The 16762-nt window shown below is 46.7% G+C and overlaps 1 protein-coding gene across 8 annotated transcripts in view; it reads left to right on the forward strand.

Annotated features, from left to right (window-relative positions):
* Positions 1-16756, forward strand: part of LOC110598966 (voltage-dependent L-type calcium channel subunit alpha-1D-like) — an 84655-nt gene extending 67899 nt beyond the window's left edge. For 2 of the 8 annotated variants that reach the window (XR_013423221.1, XR_013423226.1), the window contains 4 exons: positions 5800-5865; positions 6914-10477; positions 12720-12847; positions 13466-14634. Coding sequence is in view for 2 of the 8 variants with exons in the window: in XM_021732131.3 (XP_021587806.2) it covers positions 5830-5865; positions 12720-12847; positions 13466-13541 (240 nt within the window). In the remaining 6 variants the exon portion in view is untranslated. Of the gene's footprint in view, positions 1-5799; positions 5866-6913; positions 10478-12719; positions 12848-13465; positions 14635-16072 lie in introns of those variants that run through there. The other 6 variants (XM_021732131.3, XM_078015540.1, XR_013423222.1 and 3 more) reach the window with 5 other exon arrangements.
* The last annotated feature ends 6 nt before the right edge of the window (positions 16757-16762 follow it).

The following is a 16762-nucleotide window of genomic DNA, read 5'->3' on the forward strand; positions in this document are numbered from 1 at the left end:
AACTTCTAGTCACTCCAACCATAGTGCCCCTCTCATCTTTCTAAATTCCTGACGTTCATTTCAGTCAGGCTAAACCCACGTTTCTTCTGCAAACTGGATGCAGAAAAACAAACTCTGTCAATTGGACCATTCCTAATTTTTTGGCTAAAGTGGTAGAGATGCCTCTCAATGTGACCTTGAACTGTCCCTGTACAGCACCCCCCCCCCCCAGGTGCCATCACACATTTTAAACTGAGCCAACTGTGAGTTTTTAGAAAGACTAGTGAGTTGATTCTTCAAATTCCAAAAGTTAGCAGACCAGAGACGAGGTTAGGTAGATTGGTGGTGACCCACAACATAGCCCATTGCGACCTGGCCAAAGGCTGCCAGATCTGATTTCATCCTCTCATCTCAGAAATGAGGAAAGCATGGAGCCCCATGGGAAGTTGTTCTCACACAGCTGCTGAGCAGCAGAAGAAGGGCTATCCTTGCTTCCTGTGCCAGCTCTGGTCCAGAGAGCCCCAGGGCCGGGAGCAGGGAACCCCAGCTCATCCCAGGAGCCATTGGAAATAGGAGGTATAGTTAACACAGCAAGAGAGGGGTTGTACAAGAGGGGGTGATATGAAAACAGTCTTTGGCTGAGGAGAGGCAGGCTGGGGTGGGTCAGCTGCACTGGACTCTTCCCTCAGGTCCTTGCTCCCTGGTCATGGGTGGGAGGCCAGTGTCCAGCTTTCTGGGTCAATAGCCAGTCATGTGGTCTCTGCAGAGCCAGGCTGTGCCTAGGCCCTGAGACTGTGGTCCTGATATCCAACCCTCTCTCTTACTCTTCATTCCTAGTTTGTGATGATAAACTGATGTGACTCCATTTTTGAGAAACCAGCCTCTACCTCAGAGCAAAGCCTGTCCAAGGAAGGGGGCGTGACCCTTGTCCTTGGAAAAACCCACAGAGCACTCCTAAGCACATACCCACCCTGCTGAGTTGTTTGTCTGCAAATATCAGTAGAGAGCTGTGGTGCCAGGTGTCCCTGACTCAGTTAGGCTAGGTGAGGACCCATAGCAACCCCTTAGCAACCACCAATCAGCATGAGACAGGAAAAATACCTGGAATGCCAGATGACCCCCAGTAATTTATGGTGGTTGATAACATGGTGGGAAACCATGTCGTTTAACATGTACACCCCTCGTGGCTTAAACCAATCAGTTCAAAGGAATCCCCCCTCTTGTACTAAGCAATCACCCCTACCCAACTTGTTCCCACCAGTGAATGTGCTAATCAATGTTAAGAGTTGTTGTTTGATTTTTCCCACGGTATGGAATGATTTGCTGTGTGATGTTGTGATGCATAGAGTATCCTCAAAAAAACCTATAAAATCTCTCTGAACAAAGGACTGGGACTCACACCCTGGGACTGCTGCGTTGGCAACGGTTGTGAGTTCAGGCTTGAGCTTGCAATAAAGACTCTTGTGAGATTGCATCGGATTCGGCTCCTAGGGGGTCTATTGTGGTCCCACGAATCTGGCATTACAGTGATCCTGCATGGAGCAACAGAAAGCTCCAGAGGAGCTACCATATACTTTGGAAACTAGGCCTAGAGCTGGCTTCCCTTGGAGTTCCTGGCTCTCCCTCTGTCTAGCTCAGCTGAGGGTCCTATACCCTGAGTGGGACCTGGCACTCTGTGAGGATGCTAGGTAGCAGCTGTCCCTTAGGATTGCATTCAGGGGTTCTGACGGGTGGGGTGGCTGCCCACTGAAGGGGTCTCAAGCCCTGGCTGCTCTGGACTCCAGCAGTTCTCTTGTGTCACCTCCCCCTGCTTCCCACAGCCCTTGCCCCTATGGCTACAGTGGAAGGGGCTGGGGAGTGCGGTGCTGCTGGTGCTGGGCGAGGGAGGGTCTGGCTTGCAGCACTTGCCTTCCTCGAAGGAAGGAAGCCGGTGGCCTTCTAACTCCTCTCTTCCCTGGGGCTTCTAGGAGGCTCCACCCTGTCCAGGCTGTGGGAGACCCTGGAAGGGATGAGGGCACAGAGGGGAGGTAGGGAGGTGTCACTTGCAGTGATCCCTGGAATGTCTGGGCCTTGCTCTCTGAGGACCAAGGGATCTGTTTAGGATGGATCATCTCCCTCCCTGGAGTCCTGGAGGGAAGGGGAAGAAGAGGGTGGGCATCGAGGCCAAGGCAAGCTGGAGTGGGCTATGACTCTTGGGTTGCAGGGGACTCTGCTGGCTGAGGCTCACCTTCAGCTGTGGGATCTGGAGGAGCAGGAGACTGTGGGCACATGCCTGGCCAGGGTTCCAAAGACAGGACAGACAGCCCTGTCCTCTTCTGCCTCCAGACCCAAGAACAACAAGATCTGACCTCCCATCTTGAGCCCCCTGCCCACAGGAGCAGCAGGCTGTGCTGCAGAGCCTGGGGAGCTGGCACCTGGTCACCCTCAAGAGAGCCACTTCCCGCCTCCCAGAGCCAGTGCAGCTCACCAGGCCCTGCCAGCACCAGGAGAGAACCGGCCCTCGAGCTTCCTGTTACTGTTCCGGTTCCAGGTTCCCCTCAAGGAAGGAGGGGTCTCTGGCGGCCCACCCCACCCCCGCTTTCCTTTTCCTGTATTTTACACTATTCCCCTGAAATGGCCCAAGCCTGTTTCCACTCCCTGAACAGCCCACTAGCCCGAAGCCCTTGAGGGCTCCTCAGGCCCGTCCACTCCTGACCTGGTGGGATGGCTTCAGGGACCACTCGTCTCCTACTCAGATCAGGAGACCCCTGAGGGAGCAGGGAAATTCAGAGGCAGATTTTACAGCTTGCCCATTTCACCTTGGGGGTTCTGCATAGAAACCAAGCAGAGGGTCTCTCCTGGCTTTTGGACCCTCCAGACAGGAGAAGAGTCAACATATTTCTTAGGTTCAAAATCAGAGCTGCCTCAGCTCCTCCTAGGACTCCTGCTCCCTATAAGGCAAGGGACAGACTGTGGTACTGGGGGCCTGCCACATGGGCTCCCTGAGGGCCTGGAGAGGGGCCTGCAGGCAGCAGTCCTTGTGCTGTCCCTGGGCCTGCCCCTGCCTGTTTACTTTGAGGTCTTTGATGGCCTCCTCCTCTATTTCTATCACCTGTGTCTACTTGAAATTCTATTTTCCCTCCTAAGCAAGAGGTTTGTTCCCCCAGAGGAGCTCACAGAGGAGGCTTAGGGTTTTATAACCCAGCTGTCAGTTCCACTGTGTTCCAGAAAGGAGAAAAAGAGGAAAGAACAAGTTTAAGTGGGGGAACTTCAGCTCTGGGTGTCAAGAGTCTGAGACTCTTGGAGCTCCTCACTTCCCCGAAGGCAGGGTGCACAGAGTGGGAGGAGAAATAGATGTATGTGTTTACTACATTAAGAATTTACTGGGCAAAGGGGTTTTGTGAGATGGAACAAATCAGAAAAACAGAGGCCTAGATCATCTGATAACCTTTTTGACCCCTTCCAATTCCTGCAGTTTGGGAACCTCTCAGCCATGTCTGCTGACCCTATCTGGATATGTCCTTGTTAGGGGGCAGGTGAGGATGGCGGGGACACAGGTTAAGAAAATAATTCCATAAATGCACCCAATGTGCTGACCCCCACACATTTTCTTTGCCAAAAAGCAGTTCTCTGGCAGGCCACCTGGCCTAAGTGGACAGGATATGTCACATTCCTCAGGAAACTGAGGCAGAGGTAAGGCAGTCAGTATAGATAATGAAGGATGGGGGTCGAGAGAGGATGAAGACTAGTTATCAAAAAGAGAACAAAGGGTTGCTAAAGATTAACCTTTGTGCTCCTGTTCCTTCTTTCTCTCAGTCACACATATGGGGAAAGAAAGAGAAGATAATAATGAAAGAGAGAGGTTCTGGAGTCTATAAAGGAGCAAGTCATACTCCTTCCCACAGACTTTTGGCTCTGAAGCCCCCACTTCTCTTCTGAGAAGTGTGTCTCTATCATTTTCTTAAATAAAACTTGCTCTCTCCACTTACTTCAGCATCTCTAGGGTGTTTAATCTTCAAACCAGGGAACAAGAACCGATTCCTAATCCCCATCAGATCAGTATCATCCCTTGCCAAACCCTAAGGGAACCTGGTGCCACTCCACTGCAGGAAAGCAGACCCCTCATAGGGCCCCAGGATTGCCTGACTACTGCATAATTAATTTCCTTTTCTCAGCCATCGTTTTCCACCTGTAAAAACAAGCTCACAGTCACCTCTGGCAGCTCTGAGGAGTGTTATGTAAGTGTGAAGTTAAAGAGAAGCAGAGCAGTTAGGTCCCTGGGATTCCTTGGAGATGACGGCAGCAGCCCCTAACTGCTCCCCTGGCCCCGCAGAAGGCAGGCCTCTCTCCTCCTGTGGAAGTGCCACTCCCAGAGTCCCCAGGACTTGGAGAATCATCATCTCTAAAGAACAATCTCCATGTCCCCTGCCCTGGCCAGTCCAGGCCTCAGATAGGGCATAGAGTTGGTCTCTGGTCCAGGTATGTCTCCTGCTGCGGTTACAGCCAGAGGACAGATGCTCTAGGGCCCCTGCTTCCCTGCTTTGGAGTCCCCTCCCAAAGGCAGTCCCCTCCAGGCAGGGACAGAGACCATCTGCTGGACCAGCAGTCAAGGCCTCAGCCTGGTTGCGCTCTGGGAGCCAGTGCTCCTCCAGCCCAAGCCCAAGCTGACTCCCCACCTCCAAGGAGCTGCAGCTCCCCACCATGGTCCTGCCCAGGTGGGGGAGGGGCGGCTCTCTGGGGATTTGAATCGGCAGCCCTCATGGAAGCAGACTGGGGACTGACCTGGTTACTGATTCCTGGGGTCCAAAGCTGTGGTGGCCATACAGCCCCCAACCTCAAAGATTCCCTGGGCTGGAAAGAGAAAACAGGCTGGGGTGACTATGAGGAATGGCACTTGAATGAGGAGCCCAGTGCAGCTGGATGGAAAAAGCATTGAGTGATCTCGCAGCGCCATCTGGTGGTGTGCAGCCACTGGCGACGCATTTCCTTCGGAGCCAGCATGCTGGGCTCCTGGATCCCACAAAAGGAACTGGTGTGGAGGCCCAAGGTGCTTTCCCCAGCTGTGGCTCTGGAAAATTAAGTTGTCAGATAATATGTTGAGTGAATTAAATGTGTGGCACGTGACTGTGAGAATGCACTAAATATTCTATAAGCCTCAAGTCATTTAAACGCCACAAACCCCAAAAGGCTATTGTTCCAAAGCATCAGATGAGGAAACTGCAGCTAAAAGAGATTCGGTAATTTGCCCAACTCAGGTATCTGGAAGTGAGTGACAGGAACAGGACTCAAGCCCAGGAGCTTTCACATTTCTTCTTGTTCCGTGCTTTCACAACAGTAAAACCTGCTCCCACAACTAGTGGAGCAAAAGTCAGCTGAATAAAGAGGGGTACAGCCCGCCTCCTCCACCTCTCCCCAGATGTCAATGGCCAGGGGGGCACCATCCTCCACTACTCTCTCCTGCCATGTGCTAATATTTCTGTGCAGTTTAAGGAGGTTCGGCTCTCCCCTGACTTTGCTCACTACAGTAGTGCGGCACTGCAGCATCACACTGCAGCCTGCTTTGAAAACCAAGCTAGGGGCCCAGGTGGATCTCTGTGCTAGAGCGTCACCTGCCTGGGTTCCATCCCCAGCACCACAAAAAGCAAATAAAAGACTAAAATGAGAAGTCAATGCCCGTTTCTCAGGCTCTTCCAGGTGCCCAGTTCTTCTGTAGGGCTCTTGGAAGTGCCCCCTGCCCAAAGTCAGGCAGCAGCTGATGGCTGCAAAGAAGGGGACACAGTGCTCACTGGGAAGGGATCTTGTCCCCGGGGCCTAATTGGTGTCCTCCATGCTTCCTTCCAGGCCCTGCCCTACGTGGCCCTTCTGATAGTGATGCTGTTCTTCATCTATGCAGTCATTGGGATGCAGGTAGGAAGAGCTTCTCACCCCCCCCTTGTCCCCGCCTCCTTCTCCTTCTACTGCATCTCTCCCCAGCTCTCAGCACCACATTCCCAGCCACCCTGCTCTCTCTCCTCTTACTCTTGCTTCTGACTGTCCCTCAGGGTTGCAGGAACTGGAACATCACTCAGGATTTTCTATGGGCTGCAAGTTGATTGGCAACAGCTTAGTTTTCCCTTCTCAGGGTCCAGGCCTGTATTCTGTGACTCTAAGTGGCCTGCAAATTCCCCTCCACCCAGTGGCATTCATAAGCCAAGGACTGAGAGGGAAGAAGAGAGAGGGAAGGGAGAACAGGGAAGGTAGTGCCTCCTCAAACACGCAGCAGTTCCTGGGGCCTCCCCTTCCCAGATGCTTCTGCTCCTTCTTCCCCAAACCAGAATTCTCCAGCCTCCTCAGGGCTCCAGCTGAGTTCCCCAAGTCAGACTGGACAGCCCTTCCCCTCCCCAGCACTGCACACTGGCCAGAAGCTTAAGCAAGCTCCCCACTTGCTCAGTGCAGAAAGACCTGAAGGTTCCTCAGTCCAAAACTTTGCGATGAAAACAGCTCCCTTGACACCTGATAAAAGGACAAGCATTACCTTAAAAGACAGGGTGGAGGGGGGAGGCCTCTGATTTCAAGGATGGATTCAGTTTGTTCAAGCCCCAGGTCGTTCATTTTTACCACACTCTAAAATACAAGAACCTAAGTCTGGAAGAGTGTTCGGACATAGGAGCTAAAATGGCAAAGAAAGGAAGGCAGTGGGTCCAGTGTCCCTGTACAGGAGCAGGTCCTAGTCAGAGGCCTCCACTGCTCTCAGCTCCAGTTCCTGCTGGCTGTGGGGACCTTGGCTGAGGGCCAAGGGCACAATTCTTATGAATGTCCACAGTAAGTCCAGAGGCTGGGTGGGGCCTTAGGCACTACCTGGGTGTAGAAGAGTGAAGTGAGTAGGAAGAGGAAGCACTGAGTGGGTGCTGCCTTCACTACCCCTCCCCTGACTGGGAAGCTGCTTGTTTCATTGTTATTCGTGTTAACTTTCCAGGAGCGACCTGTTGGATGCTGACACCTGCTGGTAACCACCCATGGCCAGTTGAACTGAAAGCACCCTGGCTTGGAATCTGAACAGCTTTAAAGCCAAGTTTGCAGCATGCTGGCTTTGTGGCCTTGAGCTGGACATCTACTTTCTCTGAGCCTCAGTTTCCCTATAAAACAAATATGGGTTTTGATCACTATGCCAGTGTGTGTGCCATCTGCTGTGTTAGAACATTACATATCTGTTAAATTAGAAGAAGTAATAGCAGCCGCAGCAGCCATTACTAAAAAGAGTGAAGTAAAGAATAAATTAGAGAAGTAGACATACAAGGGTTGAAACTTTTTTAAAAGTAGATGGGAGGTACACAGTCCGCTGCACTGACTTTTATACTCACTGAAGTCAGCCTTGATCCTCAACACTTCTTGGAAGGCCACCACCTCTGGAATGCTGGGGAAGGAGGTGTTTGTCACAGTGCCCTGTGTTCATTCTGAGCCTGTTTTTCCTTCTTAGAAGGCTCATGATGATGCCCTCATCTGCCTCCAACTTCTTACTTTCCTGCTCATCACAGCCTAGCATTCTGGGGCTCCACCTAGTCCCGGTGGTAGATGAAAAATATTTGTCCTTCCTTATCTAGATGATTTCTAAAGTCTATTTTAGTTCATCTCTTTTACATACTAGGCAGCAACCTTCTTCTACTCCATGATGTCCCTTTATTGAAGGTCTGGGACCCTTTATCCAATAGACTCACCTCCACTGTGTTCTGCAAAACACACATAAGCCTAAATATAGTTTTTGTTCAGAATGCATTGTATCACAGTGGTGGACTGTCTAAATATCAGCCTGACATCCCAACCTCCCACAGATTATAAACTATCAGAACACAAGGGCCATATAAACTGTCATTTAAAAGTAATACTTAAGCCTGTGCCACATTTAAGTAGAGTTAAACACAGATCTCAGAATGATCACCTGGGTCCATCCAGGGGCACTTTCCTAAAGTTCTTGATGACAGAAGATACTTTTTAAAAGAATATACTGCTGGAAATAGGAAAACAAAAAAACATGAAAGAGCACCTTAGGTTAGCCAGAAATGTTGAGGGATTCCTAAATGGAAGAAAGCAGTTGGGATTCCACTGACCAAGGAACAAGACCTGAGGAGTGCACACCTCCAGACAGGGTGAGACTATGGGGAAGTGAGAGCAGCCCAGGGAGTCTCCAAGCTCAGGGTCAACAGATGCAAGGCACAGGAGAGAACTGGGGCCACAGCCTGGGACCCCTGGTTCCTCAGAGACTTGCTTTGCTGGGGAACATTTGTGAATGCTCATAACTTAGAAGCAATGGCACTTGATATCACACCCTTGGGCTTTTGCTTCTGAGAGACAGAGTACCCTCCCCTCAGGGACCCAAACCTCAAAAAGAAGCCCCCTGTCCAGTCTACCTGCAGCTCATCTTGTCTTTCTTTCATGATCCTCAGAGAGCCCTCTAGGAGGAGGACTTTGTCCAGAGAGGTGTGAACGGGGTTCTCTGTCACAAAGAGAAATCAACAATAATTCCAAAGTATTTGGGAGAAACCAACATCAAGAAAGAGACGCCTCACACTAGACTTACAGATTAATGGACTCAGAGGGAGGAAAAAGAATAAACTGAACTTATTCTATTATTGAAATAAATATAAATCCTGTGTGTATAATATAAATACAATAAATATAATTCATATCATTAGAGAGACTAGAGAACATATCTGTTAAATTAGAAGTAATAGCAGTAGCAGCAGCAGCCATTACTAAAAAGAGTGAAGTAAAGAATAAACTAGAGAAGTAGACATACCAGGGTTGAAACTTTTTTTTAAAGTAGATGGGAGGAATAGACTGGGCATAGCTGAAGAATGAAAGTATGAATGAGCCAAAAGATCAACCAGGGGGTTTTCTCATTAATACTCAAAGGATAGAGAGAAAATATGAAATAAAATTTTAGACATGGAGGGTAGGGCCAGAAAAATCCTATCTCTGAAATGGAAATTCCAGACAAAAAGAATAGAATGAATGGGAAGTGTGAAATGAATTAGTGATCAAATAATATTTCAAATAAGGATATGAGCCTTCAGACTGAAATGGCCTACTAAGTACAGAATGTTAATTTTTAAAACTCCTTAACTAGGTACATTATGATCACTTTTTAGAATACCAACGATAAATAAAATATTCTAAAAGTTTCCAAAGTGGAAAAACTTCAAAAAATGGAAGTTTATCAAGGCCAGCATTAGCCTGACACCAAAGCCAGGAAAAGATGCTATAAGAAATGAACAGTACAAACCAATATCCCCAATGAACATAGATGTCAAAGTCCTCAACAAAATGCAAGCAAACTGAATTCAACAGTACATTAAAAGCATCATTCACTACCATCAAGTGGGATTTAAACCTGGAATACAAATCAATAAATGTGATTTGCATATTAACCAAATGAAGGGCAAAAACCATAGGATCATCTCAATAGATGAAGAAAAAAAACATTTGACAAAATTCAACATCCTTCATGATAAAAATTTTCAACAAATCAGGCATAGAAGTAAGGTATCTCAACACAGTAAATGCCATATGTGTAAAAGTCTGAAGTTAACATCATAAGATCAGGAATAGGGCAAGGGTACCAGCTCTCAGCACTTCCGTTCAACATAGTCTTCTAAGCTCCAGCCTGAGCAGTTGGACAACTAAAAATAAATAAATAAAAAGCATCTAAGTAGAAAAGGAAAAAGTAAATTTGTCTCTTTGCTGATGACATGTTCTTATATCTTAAAGAAAACCTAAAAATTCCATCAAAAAGCTCTTAGAAATGATAAATGAATTCAGGAAAGTTTCAGGATACAAAATTAGCACACTAAAATTAGAAGCATTTCTTTGCACTAAAAGTACAATATCTATAAAAGAAATTTAAAAATTAATTCTATTCACAACAGCATGCAGAAATATAAGTAAACTTAACTAATGATGTAAAATATCTATTTACTGAAAACTATAAAACACTGATGAAAGAAATAGTTGACAACCCAAATTAGTGGAAAGGTATCCCCATATGCATGGACTAGAAGATTTAATACTGTTAAAATGTCCATTCTACCCAGTGCAACCTACAAATTCAATGTAATCCCTATCAAAATGCCAATGTCATTTTTCACAAAAATAGAAATGAAATTTGTGTGGAACCACAAAGGACCTGAATAGCCACAGCAATCTTGAGCAAAAAAGAACACAGCTAGAGGCATCACACTACCTGACTTCAAATCCATTACAAAGCTATAATAATCAAAACAGCTCAGTAGTTGCATAAAGACAGACACATTGATTAATGAAACAGGATAGAGATTCCAGAAATAAACCCAACATTTATGGTCAATTGATTTTCAACAAAGGTGGCAAGATCACACAATGGAGAAAGAACAGTCTCTCCAGTGAATGGTGTTGCTGAAGAAGAAAAAGATTGATTTGCAAAGCATCAACTGGCCTTGGACTTCTCTTCAACAAAGGTGCACACTAGAAGCTAATGGAATAATGTGTTCAAAATTATGAGGAAAAGGTACTTTTTAATTTAGGCTCCTATATGCAGTCTAATTAGTATTCAAGTAGCAACACAAAATAAACATTTCCAGAAATATAACCATCTCAAAAGTTTACTCTCTCACATTACCAGGCCTTGTCACAATTATACAATTATGTACTTCCACAGAATGAAGAATGAGTCTAGAAACACAATGAGCAGAATCAAGATATGAGTGAAGGGCTGGGGTTGTGGCTCAGTGGTAGAGTGATCACCTTGCATGCATGGGAGGCACTGGGTTTGCTGAGGAGCACCACATGAAAGAAAATAAAGATATTGTGTCCATCTAAAACTAAAAAAAATAAATATTAAAAAGATATGAGTGAAGAAACTGTAACATTTATACTTAGGATTTATGAACATATAAACTACTAAATATTTATTAAACCTAAATAAGATTTTTGCAGTGCTAGAGATAAAGCTGAAGTAATTGTTAAGAGGAAATGCCCCAAACTTTAACAATTTAGAAATAAAATCTCATATTATCTCAACAAATTAGGAAGAAAGGCAGTAGAATGAGAAACATGAAACTGTGCTAAGATTCTCCTCTTGTTTCAGGAAAAGAAATGGATACTGTGTAAGTCTTTGGGTAACTAAGGGAAAAGTATGTTAAATTCATATATTAAATATTGAAAGGTCAACAACTAGAAAAATAGAAATGGTATGTGTACATTCCAAGCTACAAAAAGAAATATAGACAATGAAAACCTTAGTTATTCATCAAAAGAAAGAGCAAAAGTAGCAAAGAATAGAATAAAATGTGGAAATTGGGACAATAAAATAAGAAGGCAGAAAAAATATATTATTAATGATTACAAAAAATTAAATGAGTTAAAGTTCTCCATTAAAAGATCAATATCCTAATGTTGACTTTAAGAATTCTAGCTGATGGCACATGGTATTGCATGTCTGCAATCCCAGTAGCATAGGAGGCTGAGGCATGAGGATCACAAATTCAGGACTAGCCCCAGCAACTTGGTGAGGCCCTAAGCAACTTAATGAGACCCTGTCTCAAAAAAAAAAAAAGTCTGAGGATATAACTCAATGATAAAACACCCCTGGGTCTAATCCTCAGTACTAAAACAAACAAACAAATAAATAAAAATGGCTTATCATTGCTGATTACATGAGCATCATTCACAAATATGACATTCCAGGTAAGGCCCTGGTTACACTATAGACACACACACACACACACACACACACACACACACACACACAGTTTAGCAGTTCCTTAAGAACATCAGCTGGGCACGCCTATAATCCCAGCAGCTCAGGAGGCTGAGGCAGGAGGACTGAAAATTCAAAGCCAACCTCAGCTCTAAGCAACACAGCGAGACCCTGTCTCAAAATAAAAAAGTGCTAGGGACGTGGCTCAGTAGTTAAGCGCCCCTGGGCTCAATCCCTGGTTAAAAAAAAAAATCTAGCTGTAGCCTATTTATTTATGAGAGACAGTAAAAACAAAATGACTTAAAAAGAATGAAAATAAAGGGCTAGAGAAGGCACGAAAAGCAGTGCTTAAGGTGTCCGTATGATAACAGCAGTACCAGAAGAAATAGAATCCCAAGGGAAAGGCACATTACAAGACAAAAGGGGATATTTGGTATTGATATAAGGAATAATCCTCCAAGGATATATGACAGTCATAAAAACTACATGAACCTAACTGACATGGCTCCCCGTCTGCAGCCAACCTACTGGTCCCTGCCAGCGCCGGGGTGAGCCGGGGCAAGATGATCTGTCACCTCACAGCATCCCAACTCACACAGAGTGGGGATGCGCGCTGCTGAAGTGCATTCCACCCAGGATCCAGGCCAGACACACCACTGAGCATGCGCAATTAAAAGACTTCAAACTCCTGTTTCTTGAAGCAGGGAGCAAATGCATAGAAGGCAAACCTGAATGGGACCAAAAGCATTAGTACTTTTCCAAAACCCAATTAGCATAAATTTAGACCAATAGCAATTAAATATGTGCTATATATACCCTGGACTACGACGCTATTGGGTCTTTTCTAGTGGTGCTGGAGTTATGTTTCTGTCCTGCAGTAAATTCTACCATAATATTCACTCGTCCTGGGCAGTGTTTTACATGCTGATGTATTTCTGGAATTTAGAAATGTTGGCTTCTGCCATGCCTGGGCTGGCAAGGTTGGGTTCAAGTGGTAAGTGTGTAAGAAAGTCCTTATGGTGCCCCTCACGGTACCTACTGTTCCCTGCAGATCATCAACCTCTTTGTGGCTGTCATCATGGACAACTTTGACTACCTGACAAGGGACTGGTCAATCCTGGGTCCCCACCACCTGGATGAATTTAAGAGGATCTGGGCAGAGGATGACCCTGAGGCCAAGTATGTTCCCTGAGGGAAATCTTGATTCCCTGAGCTAAAAGGGGCTTGGGTGACCATACCTATGGAAGAGGTCCATGATGGATCAGCATGGGGTGGATCAATGGGAAACACCTAACACTTTATTCCCTTAAGGACTGTATGGTTTAGATGTGATGTCCCCAAAAACCTTACGTGTGAGACAATGCCAGACTCCAGGAGGAGGCCAACAACCTTTGACTAAGTTGAGAACATCTCAGTTGAATGGAAGGACAGGAAAGCCCAGGTTCAGGAATAATAATAAGTACTCCCATTAGAATACTTAGGTTCAGGAAAATCTGGACTTTACTCCTGACCTCAGTTCTAAGGATACCCTCACCTATTTATCATCTTTGATTGATATCCCATAAATTTCTTTTGGTCAGAGATTAGTTAATTGAGAATTTAATTACACTACTAAAATCCCTTTCACCTGGAACAAAAAAAAATCTTAACATTTGCATATTCTTTTAAAAATTTTACCATGCAATCTGCAGCAGGGCCACACCATGGAGAATACCCCTCTGTAGGTGGACCCCCCCCCCCCAGCTGGGCTGCAGGCAGAGACTGATCATTCTTCCCCTCTTCTCCTTCCTCCTACAGGATTTGCTTCAGACTCCTAGGTGTGGTGACCTTCCTCCAGCACATCAGCCTCTGCTGGATTTTGGGAAGCCTATGACCTCACTGTGTGGCCTGCAAAGAGACAAACTGGGATCATGGAAGAAAGAGAAGAAATATGGGAAGCAAGATGCCTGTTTACCTTGGGACTTTGGTCAGGCCAGATATCCTTGTTTTTGTCAGCTTTTCCTCCACTGTGACTAAAAAACCTGACCAGAACGATTGTAGAGGAGGAATGGTTGACTGGGGGCTCATAGTTTCAGTGGTATCCAGACACAGACAGCCATCTTCATTCTGCAGGGCTCTAGGTGAGGCAAGAACAATGTGGCAGAAGAGAGTGGCAGAGGAAAGCAGCTCACACGATGATCAGAAAGCAGAGAGAGACTCCACTCCCCAGATACAAAATATATACCGCATATCCCTGGCCCCAATGAACCACTTCCTCCAGCCACACCCTACCTGTCTCCAGTTACCATCCAATTAATCCTACCAGGGATTAATCCACTGATTAGGATAAGGCTATAGCCCAATCATTTCTCCTCCAAACCTTGCATTGTCTCCATGTGAGCTTTTGGGGAGACGTCACATCTAAACCATAACAATCCTTAAGGAAATAAAGATAATAACGTCTGTGCCTGAAGAAATGAACCTGAGCAGATCATATTGTAAGGGCCCTTCTAGACTAAGTTCTCAGACATAGTAAAGGAACAACAGAGTGAAGCCTCAAGTCCCACTGAGCCTTGTGACCTTTCTGAATGAAGGACTGTTCCTGGTCTCTTGTGGAACCTCTAGCCTATGTGACGGGTGAGTTCTTTCCCAGGAACCAGAGGGCCATCAGAGAGGCCATGCCTTGGCTTCAGGGATCTGCAAAGCCCTAATATTGTATGCAAAATCACTCAAGCACACACAAGAAGAGGCTCTGTCACTTTTATCAAATTTATAAGTGAGTCTATGAAATATGTGAAGACAAAAATACTAAATTCTGTTAGACAGACTTCCTCCTTACCCTGAGAGTGAGCATCCCCTAAGTTTGTGAGCCCCTGACCCTTCTCTTGCCGCATGAGAGCTCCAACCATGCAGCCCAGCAATGGCTGAGGAATGTTACTCCCACTTCTGCCCTTCTTCTATTAAATCCCATGCCATCTCCATTCTCACCACTTTGTATTCCTTGATAAAATAATAATGAGCTGAGAAAGAGCTGGGGGGGGGGAATGAGACCAGAGGGCGGCATAGGGCAAAAACACAAATGGCAGAAAGATCTGGCTCTGTGGATAACTCACTCATAGAAAATGGAGAAGAGAGGGTTTATAGAACCCTCTGTGTCTGCTGTGTTTTATACAGGTCACAAAAAATATGGAAGAAAAAAGAGTTTAACCATGCTTTCCATCACTGTGACAAAAATACCTGAAAAAGGGTTTATGATAAGGAAGAAAGATTTATTTTGGCTCATAGTTTTAGTCCATGGTCCCTTGGCCTTGATGATCTGGGCCTGTGGTGGCCCAGTACACCATGACAGGAGTCCATGATGGAGGAAAACTACTCACCCCATGGTGGTCAGGAAGCAAAGAGACAGGAAGGGGCTGGGGTCCCAATAGCCCCTTCAAGAGCATGCCCCCAATGACCTAACTTCCTTCCATGAGGTCCCACCTCCTAAAAGTTCCACCACCTCCCAAAAGTGCCACAGACTGGTGACCCTCCTTCAGCACATGGGCCTTTGGGAGCATTTGAGATCCAAACCCTAACAAGCACAGATCAGTGTAAAGTAGAGGCACGATGGGAAAAGGACCCATGGAACCTCCAGAACTAGGAGGTCTGAGTATGGGGCTTTATGCTTTCCAACTCACACTGCCCGTGAGACTCAGAAACACCCAGTGTCTCAGGAAAGGACAACGCTTCCTGGCACAAGGTCAACAGGAGGACCCCATGTGGTCTGAGAAGCAGCCTCCTTGACCACACCCTGGTGTGGACTCCATGATGAGCGTCACGATGCTCCTTCTCTCAATGACCTCGTGTGCTGGCAGCCCCTCACAGAGCACAGGGCCGTGGAAGGACATTGGGGAGGTGGGAAAGAGGGAAGAGGCATACCACCCTACCTGGAGTCGGCAAGCCTCTGGCGAGGCTTGATGTAGAGATGAATTTTTCAACACATGGAAAGAGGCTGCTCTGCACCTCCCCCAAGCGACCCTCCCTCATCCTGTCTTCCCTGGGGTTTGGGACGCTGTCTGGCAGGAGGCTTCCCCCAGTGCCTGGTGCACAGCTGCCCTTCATTGCCAGCAGAAGCACACCCCGGGGCTGAGCTGCACTGGGCGGGACAGCAGGGAGGGTGGGCTTAACATCCCTTTGTGGAAGCGAAGGTCAAGGACACATTCCATCGTCCCCTACTCTGTGGAGAAGGGCAAGAGTTCTCACAGCAAAGCCCAGATTCTCCCCAGAGAAGGTTTTGAGTACATTGCGGCAACCCACGCTTCACACCCACCCACTCCCAGCAGCACCCACACAAGTCACCAGGCACCCTCCCAGCATTTCCACCGTGGTGGTTGTGTAGGGCCTTTGAGAACCATAATCTCTGGCTTTGCCTCCTCTCCCCTCCAGCGTCTGGTCTCCATGAACATGCCTCTGAACAGCGATGGGACAGTCATGTTCAATGCCACCCTGTTTGCCCTGGTCAGGACAGCCTCGAGGATCAAGACAGAAGGTAAGGACCATCCATGGACCACTGGAAGAGGCACTTGGAAGGTCCAGCCAACCAATCAGAGAGGAGCTCAGCAGCATGCAAAGTGCTGGGGGACCTTCCCACCCAGTACGGCACAGAGCAGCGAGACATGATAACCTGCTTTCTGAGTCTTAAGGAGCCCCAGCTGGCTCATGTTTTCTTTGCTTTTTGAATGACCTCCTATCCTCCAGTTTATTTATTTTGAATTCTTCCTTTCCATCAAAGCCTAGAAACTATTTTGGGTGTTGACTTGAAGTTGTAGGATGTAGTTCAAAATATAGAGGGGAATGATTGTCACCTAAAGCAGGACTGAGCCCCATCTCAAGGGATCTGCACTAGTTACAGGTGGGTTTCTCAAATGTTCAACTCTCTTTTGAAATTAAAATGACCTGTGTTGGGAAGGGGACAAAAGTGAAGGTTACCACATACCACTGTGCAGGCTGCACCAGGTACAAGGTGATCAGGCCCCTCAGAGGTAAGGGCTAAGGCCCTACCTGTGCTTCACTATTCAGACCACATCCCATAAGCTGCTTCCAGTGGGAGGGGGCATTTTTCTTATTTGCACAGAG

Source organism: Ictidomys tridecemlineatus, chromosome 6, assembly GCF_052094955.1.
Source record: "Ictidomys tridecemlineatus isolate mIctTri1 chromosome 6, mIctTri1.hap1, whole genome shotgun sequence".
Taxonomy (NCBI): domain Eukaryota; kingdom Metazoa; phylum Chordata; class Mammalia; order Rodentia; family Sciuridae; genus Ictidomys; species Ictidomys tridecemlineatus.